Below are 16,626 nucleotides of genomic sequence, written 5' to 3'. Positions count from 1 at the left end.
TCTAGATGAATAAAAGAGTAAAAATAAAAACCAACAGAATACAAAGGTAAAAAGCTTAACCTACTTTCAGGGCAAGGAAGACTTTTTATGTAAAAAATAGAAGTGTAAGGGAAATTATTGAAGTAATTATGTAAAAAATTTTAATTCAGTACCCCCAGTTTTTTTAATTGAAAGCAAGGTAAATGATGATCTGGGACAAATTTATAAATCCGTTTTTAAAAGAATTAACATAGATAAATATATAGGGAAGTGCTACAGCTCTATTCAGAAATCACCAGTTTATAACTGAGGCACAGAAACTGATCTTTCAGAAAAGAAGACAAATGACAATAAACTTTGGGGAAAATATTTATCTTTATTAGAAAGAAACACAAATCAAACAGTGACATAATCTGCTTCACTCATCATGTTTACCGACTTAAATAAGAGTCAGTGTGTTTGAGAGATTGGCAAACCAAGAACTCTGGTCTTGTGGGCAAGTATCAACTGTTGCAAATCTTCTGCAAAACAATTTGGTAATTTGTGTTAAGACTTAACTTAGTTTTCGTCTCTCAGAAGAAAATCAGAAGTGCCCACAAACATTCATGTTTCAGAATTTTCATCTCAACGTTATGTATAAAAGTGAAAACTTAGAAACACTGCTAATATCTAATCTTACAGAAGTGGTTAAATAAGTTGTGAGACATCAGTAAAATGAAATAACATGCAATCCTTGGAAAACATTTTTTCAAATATTGTTGGGGAATTCCCTGGCCGTCCAGTGGTTAGGACTCAGTGCTCTCACTGCCAGGGACCCAGGTTCAATCCCTGGTCGGGGAACTAGGATCCCACAGGCCACATGACGTACCAAAAAAAAAAAAATACTTATGAGAGAAAAATAGCTCATGTTTTAAAAAAGAATTAAAAATTATATGATCAGTACACCCCCATTTGTATATAAAGAGATGAAGTATATGTATTGAAAATAACTAAAAGGAAATATACCAAAAGTTAAACAATTATTTTTTTCTAGTCAGATTTAGGTGACAATTTTTCTTCTTTATACTTTTCTATATTTCTGGGCAATATTGTGAACATGAATTGCTTTTATAATCATTAAAAATAATAAACATTATTTTTAAAAGAATCACATTCGATGTCCAAGTTATCCCTAAATCTGAGTTAATGGCATCTAAATTAAGAACATTTTAATAGTAAAGTTTTAATGGTATAATGTTACACGCTCAGTGGGAATTCAGTATATTGATAAGTATCATTTGTAGCAATATGCTAAATATAGGCTCAAAAAAAGGCAATTATTTCCCAGAGATAGTTAGATAAATAAATGTTATAAAACAAGTTTGGTTTCAGCCTGAAATAGCCTGGAAGTAGGATTCAATAAGTTGCTCACAAATGACACGACTGACAGGCTTTTCTCTGTATGTCAACGTGGTTTGGGTATTATTTGGGGCAGCTTGTGTTACCAGTGGCTTTGTACAACCCTAATGGGCTTACAGATGTTCTGTCTATGAGCCTTCATTTATAGAAATGGAGGTGAAATGCATTCAGGGGCTTACAGCATCTTTTTGAGGTTCATATGTGTTGTCTGGTTGTGCGTTTGTGTTGTTTTGGTGTGTGTGCGTGTTTTCCTATGAAATATTCCTTTTGAAGTTCAGAGTTAGGCAGAGAAGCATGAGTTTGACGGGTGTAACTTTTGAATGCATAAAATAGCAGCTTTAATCTCACGTTCTGATTGACACCAAACAAAATGCAGACTAGCTCTTTGTTCTCCAAAACACAGTGGAATGTATGCATGTGTGTCTGTGTTGGATGTGCATGAGCGCACACGTGTGCATGCACGCACATGTGTATATGTGTGTGCATGTCTGTGGGTGTGGTTTGTTCAAAGGAAGAAAAAGATTTGAAAAGTGCAACCGCAGACTAATGCATTTGGCATCCTTCAAGCTGTGTCTTGCAAGGAGCAATTCTGATGGCAGGCCCATGCCACACACGCTAAGGGAATGTGACAGTGGTCTCTGTTGGGAGGACTGCTGCTGTGCAGACCTGCTTACATCTCCCAGGTGTGCTGGCCCAGGCTGCATAGACCTCTGGTGACCAGTCTGAGAGCTTCAGATATGGTGTCACGCCAGCCTCTCAACAATAACAAAAACCAAAGATGATCAATGGGCCAGGGGTCTGTAAACTGACCGCATCAGATTAGATGATTACACAGAGACAAGTTTACCTGAAGGAAGAATATGAAAGTTTTATTTCCCAGTAATTTTGTTTTCTTGATTTTTTTTTTTTTTTGAGGCGGTTCAGGCTTTTCATCTTTTGTCAATTTCCCTACTATACGTGGCTACAGACAGGCACTGTGGCTTTTATTGCCAGCTGCCCCCAGAGAGTCATGAGAGTTCAGAGTAGGAAAAAATGCTCTTCAAAGATACGGGAGTCACATGGAACCTTTGATCATCTGAAAATTAAAGGCAGCTAACTTTGTGTCGCATGGTTGTGCATGGACCACGTTAGGCTGACACCTGCTTCCACACTCACTCCCGCCTTTCCATCCCGTCCACCTCTGTTCGTTTCTCCTTCCACGGCACACCCCTTGTGCCATGCGTCTCTCCATTCTGGTTCTTTGATCATTTGGTCATTTATTTATTCTAGGATGCAAAGAACATGTATTGAGCACCTACTATCTATCAGGCATCTTAGTAGGCATCGGAGAAATGGAAATTATCATCATGGTCCCTAGTCTCAAGGAACCAATGAAAAGTAATGTACTAGTCTGCGGCTGCAACAAGGCTGCATACAGATGATTCTGCAGTACAGTGGTTTGCAACAATACACATTTGCTCTTACACTATGAGTCTGCAGGCCAGCTGTAGCTTGGCAGATGTTGGTTGGGTGGCTCTCTTTCAGGCTGTGATTCAGCTATGCTTGGCTTCAGACTGTGGGTTGGGTTCAGATCTTCTCCATGTATACTCGTTCTGAGGCCCAGATGGAAGGGGCAGCAGGTTCCCTGGGGCATGCTTGTCTCACGGCAGGCCACAGAGCGTCAACACCCAAACTACACCACACGAGCACATTTAATATAATGCCGGCTAACGTTTCACTAAATGAGGCAAGTCACATTGTCAAGCCGAATGTCAATGGAGTGGGGAAATATATTTTATGCGCTGTAGTGCACTACAAGGTCACATGATAGAGGGAGGGCATGAAGAATTTGCAAGATAATCTTATCTACCACACAAATTGTGACATTAAAGTAATATCTTAAATGGTACAAGGTGTAGAGGAAGTATAGAGAAGTATCTCAGAGGAGGGGCACATCCGTCAGGGTTCAACCAGAGAAGGAGAGCCAGTAGGATGGATAGATAGAAGATAGATAGATGACAGGTAGGTGGATGATGGATGGATGGATGGATGGATGGAAAGATGGATGGATAGATAGATGATGGGTGGAAAGATAGATAGTTAGAAAGGAAATAGATAAATAGACTATAGATAGAGTTTAGATGATAGAAGATACATGATAGATAGAAGGTGGATAATAAATGGATGGATAGATAGATGATAAATGATGGAAGGATGGATGGATGGATGGATAGGTGGATGGAAGGAAGGAAAGCAACAAAAGGAAAGAAAGGAAAAAGAAAGATGGATCGATTGATAAGTACATAAATAGACGATACATAGATGGCAGACAGATACATAGTTGTTACAGGGATTTGACTTTAGTAGTTGTGGCAGTAGGTTAAGCAGTCTCTGTAAGGCTTTTCTGCATCGGGTGCTGGAACTTGACATCCACAGTCCAAAGAGTCAAGAAGGAAAAATGGGTGTAAAGTTGGAGCGACCAAGGGCAGGCTAGAATGCACAGACACTACATACTACATGTTTGTATTCAAGGATGGACTAAAACACATCAGTTCTTGTTGCCTCTGCCTTGGGGACCTTGGGGACAGAGGTAAACACACACACCTGGCACGGAGGTCAGGGACACTCAGGAGGATCGGGAAGGCAGAGCTGCTGCTTCTCACCAAGGAGGCGAGTCAGTACATCAGCAACCATGTGTGCAAGCCGCAAAATGACTGCCGCTTCCCTTCTGGCCTTCACATCTCCCAAGACTCTTCCTTGTGGCTCACTCCAACCAGAAACATTTTATTAAAAAAAGAAAGAAGTGAATTCTGGGAAATGTAGTTCAGCCTAGCCGAGTCAACACATTGTAGAGCCATCACAAGGGAAATCTAATTCCACTGCTGGACACAGTGAATTAGGAAATGCTTTCAGGGAAGGTGATGTTTGAACTGAATCTTTAAGGATGAACAGGAGTTGCCCAGGAAGGAGGAACGGCAATTGAGGCCGACACAAAGTATGAGAGAAGTAAGACTCCAGAATATGGAAGGTCCTGGTGTGGAAGCCAAAGCCACTGGGAACACACCCAGAGTCCAGATTGGGTTTATTTAACTTGAAAGAGCAAAGGAGAACACACACCAAGGGTATGATGGAGCATCTTAGGAAGAGGAGGTCAGAAGGGGTTTATTATAGAAATAGGGCTTATGCACATACTGAGGAGGTATAAAGGCAGTGGAAGCCAGTTCCGGATTGGGTGTTTTCAGGAATTATTGAGTATTGTTATGGACTGACTTGTGTGCCACCCCCCCACCGCCACATTCATGTATTGAAGTCCTAACCCCCATTCTCTCAGAATGTGACTGCATTTAGAGAGGGGGCCTTTAAGGAAGTAATGAAGTTTAATGAGGTCTTAAGGGTTGGATCCAATAGCACTGGTGTCTTTATAAGAAGAGGAAGAGACACCAGGGATGTACAGAGGAAAGGCTGTGTGAGGACACAGTGAGAAGGCGGCTGTCTGCAAGCCAAGCAAAGAGCCCTCAGGAGAAGCCAAACCTGCTCACACTTTGATCTTGGATAGCCAGCCTCCAGAACTGTGAGAAAATTGTTTTCTGTTATTTAAGCCCCCTAGTCTGTGGTATTGTTGTGGCAGCCCAAGCATATTGATACAGGCATCTTGGCATCTCATCTAGAGAGCAGGAGGATTAAAGCAGAGCTCGGTCGTCACTGGTACGTAAGCAGTCGGAAGATGGGGATATTTTGTTATTTTTGTACCTGCAATGTCTTTGTCTCTCTCTTGTTCCACCATGATCTCAAAGTCTGATTATTTTTATATTCTGTAAGAGTTGTTTATGTTTAGTTGGAAGCATCATGGCATACCTGTCAGCAACCAGCTGCCAGAGTTGTTTTTCACTTTCTCATTGGCATATTCGAAAAAGGATGCTCATTTACTGACCCAGAAGTTACATTGAGTCTTCATTTCTTATGATGTGGAATCCAGATTCTTTTGCTCCATTGACAAGATTCACAGGCTGGCCTCCCTCTTCTTTTATTTCCCCACATTTGTCAATATTCATGCTCTTCTAGTCAGACTTTCTCTCCACTGTCTCCTACGTAAACTCGTCTCATGCTGGTTCCCTCTGCTTGGGGCATCCTCACCCTTTGTCTCCACGTCCTCCCCAAATGCAAGCGTATTCTTCAAGATGCCCTCAGGTCTTATTCCTCTCATATCACTCCAGCCAACTCTTACCTCTCCTTCCTTGGAACTCTTACAGCTCACGGAACATCACAGCAGTAGACCTGATACTGTTTTTTGTTTCGTGTAAGTTCTGTCTTTCTAACATGATTATACATTCCCTGAGTACAGGGGCCATGACTGGTACCTCTTTTGAATTCAGCTTTAGATAACTAACATGTCAGTCCCTAAAAAAATTTAAAAAATAACTGGGACCATATTATAACATCTGGGTATCTCCTTTGCTGCTGAGATGATGTCCTTTCCTTATTCATGGATTCAGCCAACCAGGCAACAAGTATTTTTTGAGTCCCTGTTTTTCTGCTTAGCACTTCATAAAGCCAAGTCCTGAAGGAGATGCAGAAATAAACCTGGTGAGAGGATGAGGATAACCGGGAGAGTTTTGCACGTGTAGGAAACAGCATGAACAATAGCACAGAGGCAAGAGAAATCATATATATGAGGACTTGAAAAAGGTTAATGGTGCAAAGAATGTTGTGTGTGGGCTGAGACAACCCGCGAGAGGAGGTTGGAGATGTGCGGGTGCCTTGTGAACCGTATGATGCAGCTTGGACTTCATCGTGGGGCAGGGGGAAAGCTCTGATGGGTTCTGAGCTGGGGGCAACTAATGAGCATATTTTGGTATCAGAGACTCTGCTGAAATGTGTAGCGTGGGTCAGAGATGCCTGAAGAACTGGGAGAGCCTGAATTAGGAGAGCGTACATGGTGACAAGTAGGTGGGTTCTAGAGAAAGTCTTGTTCAATTGACTCACTGTCTCCCTGGCAACTTTTACTCACAAGCACTCTAATTCCTGTATATTTATATTCATCCAGTCACGCATTGGTTATGGAATTAAAAACGGACGCAAGGTTTAGTTGAAACTGGGTTTAATTGCATTGGATCTGTTCGCTCTGTGAATATTCAGGGAGCACTTGTGGGTCCTCTCCTCTAAGTGTGTGATACTTCACTCAAAAATTTAAAACCATTGACCCCGGAATATGCTCTCCAGGTCTAGAGTATATAGTTCCTTATAACTTTTGGAATCCTGATCTGGCCAAATGCACAGTTCAAAAACGACTTTTGCTGTTGCCTTTTTGAGCTAGTGGATCCAGCCAGCCAATGGAAGCATACAAGTTTGTTCTGCATGGTTGCTTTCCTGTTCTGCAAGCTGGATGCAGCCCCTCTACCCCCTCCCCTGCCTTCCTGGTTTTTTAATTATGCCTTCAAGGAGATGGTGACAAACAGCAGGGCACTTGTCACTGCCATCTCAAACTCAGGGCAAGTAGATGAATGTTCGGCTAGAGTCAGCCTGGAGCAAGCAGGATTTGATCCAGGACCTCTTGGATCTCCCCCTCCCCATCCCGTGCCAGCAAGTATGCAGGTGTGGAAGTAGCCTGCTTCCTTAATTTAAAATCAGGCCTCCTTTTAAAGTTATTGCCCCAGTTCCCAACTGATTCCTGAAACTTTTTGAATGTTCCTGCCTCTGATTTGCACTGCCCTGCTTTTTCATTTAGCATCTAAACAAGTAATTCATGATCTCATATATGGCAAGGTAACTTAAAACCTCAAATGCATATGTTTTCTCTCTCCAGCTGGGTTTGAGCTCCTTGGTGATGTGTTCAGTCCTCTCTTTCACTGGAGCATCTTTCTTTGCCTCCTCCTCAAATTTTGGTTTGCCTGGGGTTCTGGTCTTGGTCAGAAGCCCTCAATACTCCTCCCGGCCAATCTCATCCACTGCAGTGGTTCTAACTCCTCTGCTTGGAAGACCTGCCTGCAGGCGTCTCCAGCTCAAATTATCCCCAGTGGAATCGGTTATCTTCCCCATCTACCCTGTTTGCTTTTTTGGGTTTCCATTCACTTAGCAGTGTCATCATTTGCCAAAATGTCCAGGTTAGAAAACATCAGAATTATCTTTAACTCGGCTGTTTTCTCCATTCCACCCATGCAGTTGTCCCTATAGTGATTCTACCACTAAAATTACCACTAATTTTACCCCTTCTTGTCTCTAGATACGTACTGCCTGGACCATGTAGGACAGTGAAAAGAGCTGAGCTTGCCCCCATCTCTGGCAGTATCACTGCACTTGTTGGCTTGGGCCTCTCTTGACCTCCCAGGCCCCAGTGTCCTCATTTGTGTGATGTGGATGATAATAGCAATTTACTGAATTGCTCTGGTAATTGAGTGATTTCGTCTTACGTGGAGGATCTCAAGCCCAACTAATAGGCAGTGGTCACGAATAGAAGGCCCATCTCACAGGCCACATGGCCTCTTAGCTGTACAGCAGCTCTCCTGCTGTCCCCCTGACTCCACGCTCTTCTTTGTTTTCGGGTCACGCTCCACACTGAAACCAGAGTCATCTTTCTAGATCCAGAGCCGTTTAAAATCTTTCATAGCTTTCAACGGCCAGGTTTTAGTCTGGGATGCAGTGTCCTTCCTCCCTCAGCTTGGGGCCTCTGCCTCATCCCCATTCCCCTTTGGCCTCTGGGAACTTTCCCTTGACGATCGTGACTTAGTCATGTTCTTCGTGCATTTCCAATACCCACCATAACAATATTTCACTGACGTAACAGGAATAGAGAGGTCAACGTCGCGTTTCATCTCAATCCCTGCAACATAAAACAAAATCGAATTAATACACTTTTGAAATTGAGGAGGCACCTCATTAGGAACTGCCTTGAGAATGTGTGGGTGGCCTTTAATAGCATTTACTGTTTTGTTTTTAATAGCAGGCGGAGGAGGAAACTTAACAAGGGGATCACTTGCTGTAAATCCCTAGGGAATCTCAATGAGCTGAGAGGGAAGTAGGGCAGGACTACACTGGGCGAAGGGGATAACTTACCAACATATATAAAGAGTTAAATACAGGAAATAGGTCGACTGAAAATGAATGAAGCAAAAATTAGACTGACTTCTCATGCTTGCTTCCTGCCCATAAAGACACTTGTATTTTCCAAGATACCCCGCAAATCACCCTCCAACTCCCGCTGCTCTTAGTTCTGAAAGTTTTGTCTACTCGTCTGTTCCTCAATGCCTGGTCCTACCTGCCTGCAATTTGTCAACTCCCAAACTTCAGCGTTGATGGAAAGTAATGAGCGAAATGTATCACTTTTCATTTTATTTTCTGTGCACCCATATAAATGGTGCCTTCAAGTTTAAAAAAATATTAAGACAACAAGCTGATCATTCCATCTCAACGAATCTATCAACTTCTTAAAGTCAGAAACACAGCCTTCTCCATCTTTCTGTCCCTCTCAGGGTCTAGCCCAGTGACTGTCACGGTTGACCGTGGTATCAGTATTTCATAAGTCATGTCATGTAGTGACACTGAGATTACATCACTCAATAAGAAGAATACTTCACAAAGAAATTCAGCTGTTGAACAAAAGTTTATTAAGTGTCTGCTATATGCCACACATTGGCCTAAAGTGATAAAAATGGAGTGAGTTCTTGCTTTAATGCAACTTGGGTTCAGATGGAGGAAAGAGATAATAAACAGGTAAATAAGTAGACAATTTCATTTCAGAGAGTGATATATAAAGAAATGTAACATTTAAAGCATCTGCGTATTCTATGAGAGCTGTCGTGGTAGTTTCAAAACCATCTTTCCCAGATCATCTGGGTTTCTGTTTCATTTCTGTTTCACTTCATCTTGGTCTCACCTGCCCATCAGGAAGGCTACCTGCTCTACCCCGGTCTTCATTACGCTTGTGCTGTTCACTCCTTATGATTCCCTAGGATCAAAACCACTAAGAAAGACGGATCCCCAAGTGCACCAAACTCTACATGGCCATCGAAGACTCATGGATAACAGTTAAGTTACAGAATCTCTGGGACGTGGCAGCCTGAGCAGACAGGCAGTTGCGTGCACGTGTCTGTATTTAAAAATAGAAATAATAAATGTGGCCCATTTCCCATGCAAATGTTAATGCCTAACTTACATGTATTCTCCTGTAGCCTTCTCAAGATTTCCCATATGCCCAAGGGTGGCCCTCGGCAAAACATTAGGCCAAAAATGACCACTCTGTTGTGTACATGTTATTTATGAAGTCATATGAGTTCACAAGCCAAAGTTAGTTATTTTATCAACGGGGCTACTTATGGTAGTCCATTTTCATGGGAGATCCTTGACTTTCTTCTCTTTGTCTTCAACAGACCTTTCAAACCTACCTACACAGAAATAGATCTCCAAACCCACTTTGTGGTGTCTGTTTTCATAGCCCCTCGTGTCTATAGTAGGCAAGTTATTATTACTCTTTATAATAATAAAACCTCTTAAATTTATCTAGGGCCTATTTTCAAGTGGCTTCTTGGAGCTCTAAGTACTTTATGGTTTATTATTTACACCTACTCATTGATAAATATGGCGCTTGATCATTTTAAGGGGCTTTACAATTACTCTTGCCGATTACTCATCCCCATGCCCCAGTTCTAGAAAAACATCTCCATTTTGCAAACAAGTGCATCATTCCACGGCTTGGAGAGGGAATATCCATGTGGAACGTGGGACCCTTGAGTTGGTTACAGGGATAGCTGCCTTCTGCTTGACTTGGTGGTAACTTTGTGAGCCCTCAAGTGAGAGGAACTCCGGTTACATAGACCCTCAGATTACCATCAAATCCTTTCTTTGCTAAGGCTGCTATGGTTTTACGTTAAACCAACCATCAGTTTTATGTTTCAGTAGTGATATGTGATACTTATATCCTTGGGGCTTTGGAGGTCTTTCCCCTCAAGGCAGGAGGGAACACAGGTTCTGGAAGCACAGGATTGTTCCATGTTCTATTCATTCTGGCTCCTGTGTGCAGATTTCACTGCTTTGCCTCATTCTGCCCATAGAGACCCTTCCTCCAAGGCTGACAAAGCTGGTCAGAGGAACTTTGTGTCTTCTGCTTGAAATCAGCCCTGGATGGAAATCCACCCCCTCACACACAGACTTGCCACTTTACTGTGCACCTCCTACATCTCATGTGCTGAGTTTGCTGCAAACCCATTTCTTGTAGACCTTGGTCATTCCTTCATATTCACTTCACAGACTCTGTGCTCTTTCCATCTTTCATAACAATGTGGTATGTTTCTTAGTTAAACCTGGCAACTCTTGGTATCTGCTACGGTCTGAATGTTTGTGACCCCCAACCAAATTCATATGTTGAAATCCTAATGACCAATGCTATGGTAGTAGGCGGTGGGGTCTCTGGATTAGGTCATGAGGGTGTCATGCATGGGATTAGTGGTCTTACAAAAGAGACTCCCAGAGATGCCTTGTCCCTTCTACCATGTGAGGACACAGCAAGGAGGTGCCAGCTATGAACCAGGATGAGGGCCCTCACCAGAACTTGACCGGGCTGGTGCCTTGATCTAGGACTTCACAGCCTGCAGAACTGTGAGAAATAAATGTTTGTTGCTTATAAGGCCCCCACCTCTGTGGTATTTTGCTTTAGCACCCTGAGTGGACTCAGGCAGTATCTGAAACCAGCAACTAAATAGATTTAATATCCTCGGTGCCTCCGCGTTTCAAGATGGTTCTTTTACGATGGGAATCTGAGAGGCAGACTAGATTTTTTTAGTGTCCCATCCTTTTTATCAAAGGATTCTGTACTGCCAGGCCCTAATCTCTAACATACTTCATATCATACACTTCCACTGAAGTGGCATTTTCCACTACTTTTGCAATGTAAATATCCAAAGGCAAAGACCAGGCATAGAAGGCAGAAAAAAGTTGGAGCAGTTATGGTTGCGTTTGGAAATTTAGCTTTTTATTCCAGAAATTATCTACAACATAAAGAAATGCACATATCATATACTTATAAAAATTTTTTTAGGAATCTCATATCTAGGAAGGTCATGAGATCTGGCTGATTCTCAGCTCACCCCCATACTTCCACATCGCTGTACCTCTCCACTTTTTCCCTCACCAAATTTGCATTAGCTAAACATATAATTTCTACAGTTAAAAAAAATCTTTTTGGATATAGAGAGCATTGAAATAAACTAAGTTTTCCTTGTTCTTCTTTGCTAATTACTACTATAATTCTCATCCTCTTAAAAATTTTCCCCTACAAAACAAATTTAATAATAATCAGGATTATTAAAAATTAATTCCTACTCTAGATGACCTCAAAAAGAAATTGGTCTCCAAAAGTGCTTAGTCTGTCTAGTTTCAACTCAAACTGTATTTGAAATAAAGTTTTGAAAGGAATTGATAAATGCTAGTAGCCCAGACATAACCTTTCCATGAATTTTTTAATCATTTACTATCTATCCTCTAAGGTAATTAACATCATTTTAGGAAGGTGTACAATAAACACTACTTCAAAGCCATGCCTTCCCGGGTGTGTGTCTGTCACCCCTGGGCACAGTGGGGTCGCTGGGTGGCATTGCCATGCAGTGGAAAGAACATGGGCCCAGGGTTGGTAGACTGAGTTCCCAAGCTCTGTCATTATCTACCTTCTGTGGGCAAGTTGCTCATTGTTTCTGCACTTGAACTTTTAAAGGTGAGCAAGTAACAGAACCAGCTGTGCCCACCCCAGAGTGTTGTAGGGATTCATCAGTGAAAACGTGAAAAGGTCTTGAAATGTGAAACACGATGGCAGGGAAGGACTTCCCAGTGTTGTGAGCTGTGCCAGTGGAATGCCTGAATTAGAGTAAGAAGTGTTCCGCACCCCCGATATTTGTTAAGGAAGCTACATAAAGGAATATTGAAAATAAAAGTCTTCTCCCCGAAGTCCCAAGAGTTAAAAACAAATTCATTCCTTTATTTAACAAATATTTATTAAGGATCAGCTAAGGGAAGGTTATTCGATTGGGTGGATTAAGAATACAAAAATTGATCCAACGTGGATTTGGAATCAGAGAATTCCTATACAGTGTGACACGCCTGCCTTATATTCGCTCATCTTTCTATCCCCACGTTCAGCACAGGCAACTGGTGGATGTAAGACCCCCGATCTGTCATCCTACTGGCGTTTGGACAAGTACTAAACTCTTACCTCAACAGCTTTCTCATTATTTAGGTCCCTAGACTCAAAAGGAAGTAGAAGGAATATAAAATATTTAATGCTTTGATTCCATCCCAGTCCTTACTGCTAGGGATCCATAATTCATTTCACTAGAGGAATAGCCCCATATACTGCAGCCCTGGCTTCCAGAGTTAAGAATCTATTTATGGATTAGCAAATGCATTAGTGCTACGTATTAGTACTTGCCTCATAGTTTAGCCCTGTTAGAAATTGGATGGAAGTATTAAAAAAGGGCTTTGTGTTGGAACAGTGTATTTTTACTTTTCTCTGATGGACAAAACCATGGCCTGTGTCAGGCCACTCATTCCACTTTTTATTAATATTTGCACTGGTGGAACACACCCAGTTTCATCACACGTGCTTCTGGTGCTTTAAAATATATGAGCATTTGTCGCCCCCATTTAACTTCTTGGCAAAGAGAGCTCCAGAGAGGTAAGGTGACTCCTGCCTCAGCACAAGTCGATAGGGAAATGGCTCAAAGTCTCTCTCTCTCTGCAGTGTCTGGGGTTCCAGACTCATTTACATGATGTTGATCTTGCTCTAAAAGAACACCTTAGGGACTTCCCTGGTGGTCCAGTGGTTAAGACCCTGCGCTTCCAGTGCAGGGGATGTGGGTTCGATCCCTGGTCAGGAAACTAAGATCCCACATGCCTCGTGGCCAAAAAAAAGAAAAAAAGAGAAATAAACAGATACTTTAAAAAAATAAAAGAACACCTCAGATTGTATATAGTATCTTTCCCTGGCAAGGTCATTCATTTTTACATATTCACTCTCTAACTTTTAGTTGCTGTCATGAAGGAAGGCAATGTAAAAATGTGCTTGTTTTAAGGACAGAGCTCTTGCTTCATTATTTTACCCCAGTCAGGTTATTCATCATGTGGTCTTCTTGCCATCTAGAAGTGGGGATGGGGACTGCTTTTGGTCACCTTTGGTTGTTGTCATAAACTAAGCGCGATTACTGTGCAGTAACCCTGAAAGCACCTTCCTCGCCCTCCAGAACATCTCCATTTCCTTAGCTGTGGGCCAAGACTAAGTTCAGAGGTCATAGGTCAGAGACATAGCAAGATATTGGGGTATATTCCAGATTTCCAAATGGGAGGGTAATGGGGCATGCCATTATCTTCCCCGCCCCACTATTATTCCCACAAATATTTTAACTCCAGATTATTACTGAGTTGCACAGTCGTGCTGATGAGGACAGGTGAAGTGGTTTGAACCTGGGAGCGAGGAAACCAGTGCCCAGTGATCCAGATCTGTTTCGGGCTGCGTTCTGCATTGTTCCCATCCAAGCTGAGCGCGCTCTTGGCTTTCCGGTCAGCACACACCTCCAGGAGCAATGCCTTAATTTGCAGTTTTGGACAACTGACTATTCCGTCCATAGCATCTCATCTTTTCTCTGTGTGTTTAACTTGCTCTTTTACTTGGCTAATCTGCATGGAATTCTTCTAATTCCAATAAGCAGAAGGACAGTGTTTATTTCCTTGGCTAACTGTATATGCTATGCCCGGTGTGGTTAATGAAGTAGGGAAGCAGATTTTTTTCTTATTTTGGAAGAGAGCATCTAATTGGTCTTTTGAGGCTGATGCTCCAGTGTTTATTAGGATTTCAATATGACCAAACAATCTTTGCATCGCCCACCTCCTTTAGAAGGCCTGCTTCAGGTGGATTATGGCCTGAACCTCCAAGAACTCCGGGCCTCACAGAGTTAAAATCTTTCCAAGTCCCCCAGTCTCTATCCACTGCATCCTCAATCCCCTTGGTGGGGCTAAGGGTCTTGACCTTGTCACTCTGCCTGAGGACAAGGGGAGAGGAAGAGCTGAATCCAACTGTGAATTCAGTGTCCCAGAAAAGAGAAGCAAAAATCCTTTTTAGCACCCTGACATACTCACATCTTCTGTGAGTCATCTGTGATGCTTGCTGACTGGATGGCAAAGAGCAAACGTGAACTTGGTTTTGCTATGAAATGTGTAAGACAAAGAGGGAAATGAGTTACTTATTTTTCTTTCCAATTTCTAAAGATGGTAATTAGGAGAACTCACACCAGCCAGGCTCAAGTGAATGGAAGCAAGACCCCTATAGGCAGTGCAGTGTATTAATGTAAAAATATGCTTAGACAACATAACTTGTCAGAGAGGATTATTTCTACTTAGTGGATCTGCAGGAGCCCCTTTGCTCTCCCATTCAGAATTTGACTAGAGAAGAGAGTGGGGAGAGAAGGAGAGGGAGAGAGAGGGAGGGAGAGAGACGGGGAGCGCACATTAGTGAACAGCTACTGTGGCATTGATGTTGGAGCGCACTTCTGAACTGGCTTTTGTTGAGACTATCAGTGTATCTGTGCAGAAAGCATGCGCTGTCCCAAATCCGCTGTTACTATGAGAAATGAAGAGCTGCTTTTAAGGTATGTTACTGTGTTCTTTGTTTTAACGTATGCCGTGCTAGTTTCCAGAGCTGGCTGAGACAATCACCATGCCCTGAATCAAGTAGCTTCCTTATCTTAGAAGGCAAAAAAAAAGAAGCTAGAGAGAGAGAGGAGAGAGGGAAACGATATCGAGACCAAGAGATTGGGAGAAAGAGAGAGCAAGCAAGAGAAAGGAAAAGGACTCCTGTGGACGAGTTATATTTGCAGGAGTTGCCTTTTGCAAGCATATCATGTATTTGCTCTCTGCTATTTGTGCGCGGCCAGTGGATAATTTTAAAGGCTCCGAATCTGGCTCTGGGTTTGTCTTTTCCTTTGCAATGTCTAAGCCTCTTTCATTATTATGCACTCTGCATGGAATACTCAGCGAGAAAGGAGCTAAGGAGACTCCATATTAGACTTGCGTTCCAGATACCGCTCTAATCTGGACTTAGCCTACCTAAATAGTCCTTCTGTGTTACCAGGTTTGGATCACTTTATCCTGTTTGCCAAAATGTGTACCTGTTTAAAGACTTCTATTCATGCATGGCGTCCTGGGTCCCTCTGTATTGAAAGCAAATATTTGTTTCCTGCATCTGTGTTAGGGTCCTACCGCTTACCAAGAATGAGCCACCTTTTGGGAAGCAGAGAAGGAATTATGATAGAATTGGCATCCTGCTTTGAAAAATGTAGTCTTTTGTTTATTTCCTAGCAGACATTGTAGCACTGAATACATCTATGGGTCTGACAATGGGACCCATTGAACAATGGAGCTGTCAAACTAGCTTAATGCATGTCTGGGGCTTTTTTTTTTTTTTCTTTCTCAACACCCTTTTATCTGCTTTAATCTTGTTTGTATAGACTATACAGATTGAAGAGCTTTTAAGACTGCTTGTTTGTGGTTTTGTGCTTTTAAAAGATTTAATATCTGCCGTTCATAGGGCTTTTTGCATTTTGCAGCTATGTTGGTTGGATTAAGTTAGAGATTTATTGCTTACCTCTCTGTTAACTACAGGAAGAAACTCACTGATTGAGACTGCTTGTAACACTATTATCATTCTGGCAGATACCTTGTTATCAGACATGCCTCTACAGTATTTAATGCTTGGGGATTTAAAATTTGCCTATTTAGTGGACTTACGGAACATAGCACACAAGAGAAGTTAAGAGGTATATTTCTAATGTTTAAGTAAATTATAATTTCTTCTGCCTCCTCTTTGGGCCCCTAGGTAGGTAAACAGTTTAGAAATTCAAGGACAAGTGAGAACTTCAGCCCTTCTAATTTTGGTCACAAACTGTCATTATCTAGCCTGTTAAATTGTTAAGTTAAAGGTGTCTATGGAATGTGTCAATTTTTGATATATGATTATGTGCTCATAAAATGCATTTCTATGCAAGGTAAACATTTCTCACATCTTCAAGAATCTTTCCTTTTATAACATAAGCATTGGTTTCTCATGTGAAAACAGTGAGACTTCAAAAAGAGAAAATGGAAAAATCTGTTGCAAACTTCTCTAATATTAAAAACATTTTAATTCTCACATTAGATATAAAAGAACTGATCCTAGAATATTAAATGGTAATTGATCTACATGAAAATCATGTCACTAAGGTTCGTTTCCATAAAGAATATATCTTTTCTAACATTTCA

The 16,626-nt window shown here is 41.8% G+C and overlaps 1 protein-coding gene across 1 annotated transcript in view; it reads left to right on the top strand.

Annotated features, from left to right (window-relative positions):
- Positions 1-14,885: 14,885 nt before the first annotated feature.
- CELF2 (CUGBP Elav-like family member 2) overlaps positions 14,886-16,626 on the top strand; it is a 313,311-nt gene continuing 311,570 nt past the window's right edge. Inside the window, exon 1 of the mRNA XM_028162880.2 lies at positions 14,886-14,978. Within this exon, the coding sequence (XP_028018681.1) occupies positions 14,926-14,978 (53 nt within the window). The 5' untranslated portion in view covers positions 14,886-14,925. The remainder of the gene's footprint in view (positions 14,979-16,626) is intronic.

This window comes from Balaenoptera acutorostrata, chromosome 3 (genome assembly GCF_949987535.1).
Source record: "Balaenoptera acutorostrata chromosome 3, mBalAcu1.1, whole genome shotgun sequence".
In the NCBI taxonomy this organism is placed as follows: domain Eukaryota; kingdom Metazoa; phylum Chordata; class Mammalia; order Artiodactyla; family Balaenopteridae; genus Balaenoptera; species Balaenoptera acutorostrata.
Note: the sequence above shows the minus strand (reverse complement) of the source record. Positions and strands in the feature narration are given on the sequence as shown.